Source organism: Gadus chalcogrammus, chromosome 11, assembly GCF_026213295.1.
Source record: "Gadus chalcogrammus isolate NIFS_2021 chromosome 11, NIFS_Gcha_1.0, whole genome shotgun sequence".
In the NCBI taxonomy this organism is placed as follows: domain Eukaryota; kingdom Metazoa; phylum Chordata; class Actinopteri; order Gadiformes; family Gadidae; genus Gadus; species Gadus chalcogrammus.
The window spans coordinates 6,201,048-6,208,687 of NC_079422.1; the positions used below are offsets into that span (position 1 = coordinate 6,201,048).

General features: G+C 45.5%; 1 protein-coding gene across 1 annotated transcript; it reads left to right on the forward strand.

Annotated features, from left to right (window-relative positions):
* Nucleotides 1-3,309: 3,309 nt before the first annotated feature.
* On the forward strand, nucleotides 3,310-7,164 carry uts2r3 (urotensin-2 receptor 3). The gene is made up of 2 exons (XM_056602348.1): nucleotides 3,310-3,606; nucleotides 4,904-7,164. Exon 2 carries the CDS (start codon nucleotides 4,970-4,972, stop codon nucleotides 6,128-6,130), a length of 1,161 nt encoding a protein of 386 aa, XP_056458323.1. The 5' UTR covers nucleotides 3,310-3,606; nucleotides 4,904-4,969; the 3' UTR covers nucleotides 6,131-7,164.
* The last annotated feature ends 476 nt before the right edge of the window (nucleotides 7,165-7,640 follow it).

Below are 7,640 nucleotides of genomic sequence, written 5' to 3' on the forward strand. Positions count from 1 at the left end.
ACACCAGTGAATAGTCAATGGGAAGTGACCCTCCCCCCCAGTGCACTTGAATAACATCTTCCAAGGATGTGTGGAGATCAGCAGGTTTTGTTTCGACCTGTGCACCTCTCTGAGAAGAGCCATTGACTTGACCCCGTCTTGGTTTGAATAACCAAACAGGGCACCAAAGGCCCTCAAATAAAATCCCATCCCGGGACAGTGTGGAGATCAACTGATAGCCTGGCATGGCAGAGGAAGTGATAACTGTGAACACAGAGCGGGGCAGGGGGATCAATAACTCATCGCCCGTCTGTAATCAGCCCGCCTGCTCCAACGACCGTTTGTCACATGGCACAAACGTCCGCCCATTTAATCAAGTCCGCTACGGCGGCGACAGTGAACCCATAGGCAATCTGTCAGTCGCTTTGTTAAGAAATGAAGTCTCTTAATTAGCCAAATGAACAGAGTGAGCAAGGACGGCCAGAAGGCAGGTTAGGGAGCTGTTAGCGGGGATGTCTGTGATCATAATTTGTTGTCTGGGAGGAGTTGTGCCTGCCTTAATAAATGATGACACATACAATAATAATAACAAAGAGTGTTTTTTTAAGGAGGCAGGGGTGTGATTTAGAATTCCTTTGGGTTTTCCCCCACTTAACCCGCTGTGACCTAGGAATACAACTATTAAATATAAGGAAAAAATTATCGTATGCATCCTATGCAAAAAATAATGAACCAAGGATGTTGAATGTGGAGAGAATGATGGCGTCTACGATGGGCTCAAATGCAAGGGTTCATTGGGTTTACCCCCTTTCCAACCTATCGGTTCTTTACTTGGTCGGCAAGGATGCCTGCAAACCAAATAATGATCTGCCAGCGTAGCACTGCTATTATAATATGGTTTACATGTGTGGATGCACAACGAATGAAAACAGGCCTTGATTTAATGATTGTTTGGTATTAACCGGACCTAGCCTGTGTATCAACAGTTTGATGTCAATGAATATTACGTGTCTAGTGATTTGTGATCCTCCGACAGCCTACCTATGTTTTCACAACAGGCTCCAGACAACTCTGAAATGATCTTTCATTTTCCAATGGCAACATGTGGAACCAATAAGTTTCAACCATATTCACAGTTGCTGGAGCAGCCGCCGCACATTCAGGCAGCGATATTATTTGATATTAGCATTTGCCGGTGTGATATCCACTACATGGACTCGCAGAATGTCCAAATCCAATCGGTCTCCCCGTCTCGTGTTCTGTCCACGGTCTGGTATGTGCATATTTCATTTTGAACTGGCACCCCATAGTTCAGATTGATTCAAATACAGTGTTGTGATCCTTGACTGATCAGCCATCACCACCACATAGGAGCACCCCCCAGTAGCACCCTTACAAGGCTCCCTAGGTCAGCACCTGTCCATCTCTTAGTAAAACAGGGGGGGGGGGGGGGGGGGGGACTTGAGCTCATCACTGCTGTCTCCCTGAAAGCCCTCACCACCAGCACCCCCTGCCCCTCCCGGCACCCCCTTCCCCAGTTTGGCATGCCCATGCCAGGTATTTGTTCAAATTCCTCACACCCCGCGGGGATAGGTATGCTCCCTCTCCTCTTTACCGCCTCTTCTTTCCAGCACATGTATGCAGCACCGATCCCGGGACCGGAGACGTGGGCCATGCATCCCAAAAGTCCTGGTGGACAGAGTCAACCGGTAAACAGTTTCCCCAGTCGTCTCCAGGCAGACAGCATGGGCAGACCCCCCCCAGCTGTGGCTTCCAGACTGCCGCCGTGGCCAAAAACAACGCCTTCGGTTCCAAGCAGGGTTCAGAAAGGCGCTTTTGATAGCGGATGAAAAACGCTGTGATTTAATCAGAGACCCCTTCCTGACATGGAAAAATGTTTTTGCTGTGCTGGGAGCACTAAAGTATATAGTTCATCTCCATGATTCAGACATCAGATGGCCATATAAAGGCAGGGTGCGCGCGTGACGCAGGCTGTGTGGATATGATTGGATGTGGTATTGACATTGGGTTGTAAGTGAAGTGCATTAGTTAGTGCCGTGGCGAGGTGACAGCACATTAACTGCACCAGTACTGATCCAAATCCCCCCAGAGTCACTCTCACTCCTCTACAAGTACTATCAAGCATTATCAAGCATTAACAAGCATTCAGAACGATATGTTCAATAACTGCTGTTCAAAAACATTGGTAACAACAATAATCTGTATGAGAATCTGTATGAATATGAATATTTATCAATATACATTGATATTATTTAACACCTCACTAATATGGTATCAACTGTAGAGATATGCATCTGGAACTGAATTGTTGAAGTAAAGATTAACTCATTGTCATGGTCATTTGATTCTGCAATGCAAACAGCTAACAGCCTCTTCTTGCTATAATATAGCCTATACCTCTAAATCTCAATCGGGTCTGGGATTGTCAAGAATAATTAATTTGGTATTGGTTCAATTTAATTCTACAGGTAAATTCCAATAAAAATATCAAGGTCATCTCTGTCAGGCAATTTGGCTTTTAAATGATTTCATGGTGCTGTCTTATCAAAGCTACTTTTGTATTTTAAGGTTAAGTATTTTCCTCAAATCGCTGTCATTGAAACCAGGCCTTTTCACAAAGACATTACTATAAATCTAAAACTAATGGAAATAGTATGCTGCGTTTCCAAGCAATGATCTTTTTCCTAAACCCAGCATAGAGGGCACATCAACATTGATAATGGCCTAATAAATAACATGGCATATTTCTTTGTGACCATGTACTTTGCCGCCGATTAAAATAACATTATCGGGGATTTATTATAAATCGTGAAAATAAATATAGTCTATAAATGATAGGGGGTTCACCGAGTGAATTACGTCTCCCACATTGTAGCCTATCTGAGTCATCGGGTTTTGACTCAGATGTGAATCATTCCCACCAAATATCAAATGTGACTTATTAATTAGACGGCATTATATTCCACAGTTGAGCCATTATAATGTGTATTAGTCAGAATATGTTATAGCGAACAGGCCTTATGTCTGCTGCGTTAGTGTTGGCTCTATGGGTCCATGGGCTCGTTTCTCCTTATTTATTTGGTTTTCCTAACTCAACTGGCCTTGTGAATAGTCCTGTAGGATATGATGGCTGAGTGCAGAGCGGCAGCCCCCCTCTGCTCTGCCCGCCCCTGACATCATACCCGCCACGGCCCTCCTTCCCGTGGACCGGAGACATATCAGAGAGCTGAGGAGAGCCGCTCACACACACACACACACACACACACACACACACACACACACACACACACACACACACACACACACACACACACACACACACACACACACACACACACACACACACACACACACACACACACACACACACACACACACACACACACACCGGAGACATATCAGAGAGCGAGAGCCGCTCAGACACACACACACACACACTGGAGAGACGCTGAGCAGATACTTTAGATATAGCCTCCCCTTACTTTATGTCAAAATAGACTATAAGTATTTGGTACTTTTTCAAGAAAGTTAATAAAATGAGTTTAATCATCCAAAATCTTCGTTGGAATATCATCTTTACAGCGTCTGGAATAAGCATTCTCCAAGGTAGGCTGTACTCCATATTACTTATAAACCAATGCGTCGTATCTGCTATCACTGTGATAATTATAGGAAGTCTTTCGTGTATTATACAAAAAGGGTTTACATAAGGATCCTACACAGCATGTTGTAATTTGCGATAATGAACGTTAGCATATTGTTACATTTAAAAAGCGATTTATTCAGGATGTCAAAAGTAAAATAGGCCTAATATGGTATTGGCTAATGCTGACTTTGGACATGGCCTTTATTCTGAACACAATTCAACTATTTATTTTGCGTGTTTCTTAATGATACACTTCAATCTAAGAAAAAAAATAATATTAAGACAGTCTGAAATAGATATTTGTGTGCCATGGGGGGAACACAGATGTTATTTAAAGGGGACCGTGAAGGCATCGGGCGCGCCTCTCCGCGGGGGCTCTGCAGGCCTGCACAGTAGCTCTTAACCCCGGCGCCGTGCGGGTCACCATGTGTCCTGCTCTGCACGCCATGTTTACCCCCTACGATTACTTTGAAGTCAACGCATAGCTTAGGAAACATCGATGATTCATTTTGCAAGATATACCAGAGACGGTCAAGGCCCTCCGGAGGCTCGGGTTCGTCGACGTGCAACATTCCACTGCACCAAAGTGATGAGGCTATTAACCAGTTAAATCAGGATATCTTGTATTTCTGGCCTCACTAACCTGAAATGCAATTAAAAAAATATAGACTTTGGCTTAACCGCTCACAAGTAATGACCTGTCCCTTGACCCAACGTTTAGCCTTTTACGGAATTTGATAGAAAGATAGGCTATGACCTGTAGCCCTTTTCAAAATGTGTGGACGTGACTATACATGTTTTTTACACATTCTTGAATTCGGGCGGACAAATTCATACCCGCGACATACTAATTGTTGAAAACGTATTTGCCATTTAGTGGGTTTAACATCACAAAGTCCTGTTAGTAGCATTTTCCCACCGCAAATAATCCTAAACAGCTGTAAGTGCATTGGACTTTTCAATTCTTCCTCTGCAATAAAATAACTCTGAAAAAGCTTGTATTGTTTCACATTTTTAATTTGTAATGCCTTCCCCCAAAGTTATAATAGGCCATTACGCTTCCCTAAATATGCATAAAAAATGCATCTACAACTTCTTAACCAAAAAAATGCCTTTCATGGTGAAATTCTGTGACCGAAATGAAAACTATTTAAAAATAATAATAATTGTCTTCTTTACCCAACTCTATTCACACCCTTCCTTTTCTCTTTTCCTCCAATTGGTCCCACCTCCTACCCCTCCGATTCCCTTAAATAGTTTCTGCCTCCAGCCCTTTCAGGCAGTACGTCCTAATCAATTAATACATTTTAAAATTTCCCAACCATGGACCTTCCAGGCTCCGTGCCTCCCTCTCCCTTTCCCTACACCTTCCCCTTCATCCCCAACGTCTCCCTGCCGTCTCCCTCTCCATCCATCTCTCCGTCCCCAAGCCTGGCCTCCACAGCTCTCTTCTGCTCCTTCCTGTCGCTCCTCTCCCTGCTGGGTATCACAGGGAACCTGTACACCCTGGGACTGCTCCTCAGACGCAGGAGAGGACGGAGGAGGCACAGAGCAGGAGCATGCTGCTGCCCGCACAGACTCCCGGTCCCGTCCTGCCTGGCCAGCGCTCCCTCCCCTTCCCTCTCCCCTTCTTCCTCTCCCGTCTCCTCTTCCATCAGCTCTTCCTCCTCCCTCTACCTCCAGGTACTGAGCTTGGCTCTGGCCGACCTCCTCTACCTCTTCACCGCGCCCTTCATCGTGTACGACAGCCTTGCGTCCGGCTGGGCCTTTGGGGAGCTGGGCTGCCGCCTGCTCCTCAGCTTGGACCTCCTGACAATGCACGCCTCCATCTTCACCCTGACGGCCATGAGTCTGGACCGCTACAGGGCCGTGGCGCGGCCCCTCCACGCCTCCTCCTCCAACTCCTCGGGCCCGCTGCGCGTGGGCCTGGCCTGGGGCCTGGCGCTGGCGCTGAGCCTTCCCATGATGATCACTCTGCACCTGGAGGACGGCGACAGCCAGGACGGCCAGCTCTGCGTGCCGGCCTGGGACGAGCAGAGCTCCAAGGCCTATCTCAGCATCCTCTTCTGCACCAGCATCCTGGGCCCGGGGCTGGCCATCGGGGCGCTGTACGCCACTCTGGGCCGGCTGTACTGGGTGTCTCAGACACGGCCCGCCTGGGCCAGCGGGGGCAGCACGGCCTACCCTCCCAGAGCGCCCAAGCCCAAGGTGCTGCTCCTCATCCTGGGCATTGTGATAGCCTTCTGGGCCTGCTTCCTGCCCTTCTGGATCTGGCAGCTGCTGCCCCTCTACCAGCCCGACATGCTGAGGACCATACCGGTGGGCACCCAGGTCACAGTCAACCGGATCCTGACTGGCCTGACCTATGGGAACTCCTGCGTGAATCCCTTTTTCTACACCCTGCTGACGGGAAAACGGAAACGCAATCGGCAGACGCTGACGTCGGCCAACGAGCTCTGCCGCAAGAGCAGTCCTGTGCAGTAAGATACGTACGTCTCTGGCCCTAGAGCCCCTTTCTTCTATAGGACTTTGGTATGTATATGTACTATATATTGTCACATGTAATTGACACTCAAATTCTATGGATTTCCCCACATACACAAGAGGACAGGAGAATGGTGGGAAATGAAAGCACTTTGTTTGTAGTTTGTCACGAGGAATTTGGTGCAGTCGAAAGAACATTAACAATTGGTGGGGAATTCAATATTTCAACAAACTTCATGTGTTAATTGTGTCAGATAATCTATTCTACAACTCGTGTCAGGCAAATTGACAATCTTTGGTCACAAAACATCCAAAGCAAAACGACAATGCTTCTGGCTGACATTGGGGGAGACAATATAATGTTTTGAGACACCGCACATTATGGGTCAAAGGCTATCCTTGAACAATTACAAAAACACAGACACAACTCGACATAATAAAGCTAAAGCAGCATGTTAGCTTTTAAAACCTATTTTGCTATAACACATGACACACTTCTTTGCATGGCCTTAATGTTTATCAGAATATATAATACAGCTTTTTAAAAAAATGTGCTTCCTGTAGTATATCTAAGTGTCAAGTGTTGCATTGGTTTGGTAGGAGGGAACTCACAGCAATGGTTCCTCTGACCACAAAACTACAGCTGAACCATATTATTGCTAGCCTTTACAATGTTACCAAAGAAACAAATAAGTATGTTAGTTATGTTACTAAGTTAAGGGCCAAGCAAATTAAGTTGATTTTTATTTTTCAATTATCATTTCCATTCCCATGCATATACATGCATAAAAAATATTTGGGGCCATCTTGTGTCCCAGTCTCATGTAATCTCTGCATTCTCTTTAAAACCTAAATTTTCCCATGTAACATTCACATTTATCTGGTAAAATATGACGATGGTAAACAACCCTCATTGGCTTTGCCCATACCTTGGTCTATTCTAATGTGGAGATCCTTTTTATTCTCTCAGAGATTCTCCATGTCCAAGTTGTCCCTGTCTCTGTCCCGCTCTAAGGTGTGAATACTGCTGTTTGACCGAGAGGAGTGGTGGGGGTGTTGGGGAACTGATGGTGGGGTGGGGGTGTGTGTGAGGGATACCGTGAAAGGACAGGGGTGCATATGCAGAGGGGTGGGCAGAATAAGTATGAAGGACCCGCATAGCAATGCAGGTGCAGATATATTAAAACGTGCAATAGAAACAGGGTTTAAGGGTTGGAAAACAGATTTTAATTGATGTGACTAATGTAATCAATAAACTGATTTCATGATTTTGATACAGTATTTGAATGAGTCCTGAGTCCTTGCTGTGAATCTGTGACTAAGATGCGGGAAAATAGCCCCAAAAACACGGGAAATAAATATATATGTATATATATATTTATATAGTCTACATATATTGTAAACTTTCTTTATATTTATTTTAGACCATACCTGAGGTCTTCTCCTGACCTATTGAGATACTTCCCAAAATGCCCACCATCTAAGCAGCCCATGGATGTATGCCTTGTGT

Bases quoted from the DNA above. Each gene is read 5' to 3' on its own strand.
- uts2r3 (XM_056602348.1), top strand. From the start codon at position 4,970: ATGGACCTTCCAGGCTCCGTGCCTCCCTCTCCCTTTCCCTACACCTTC.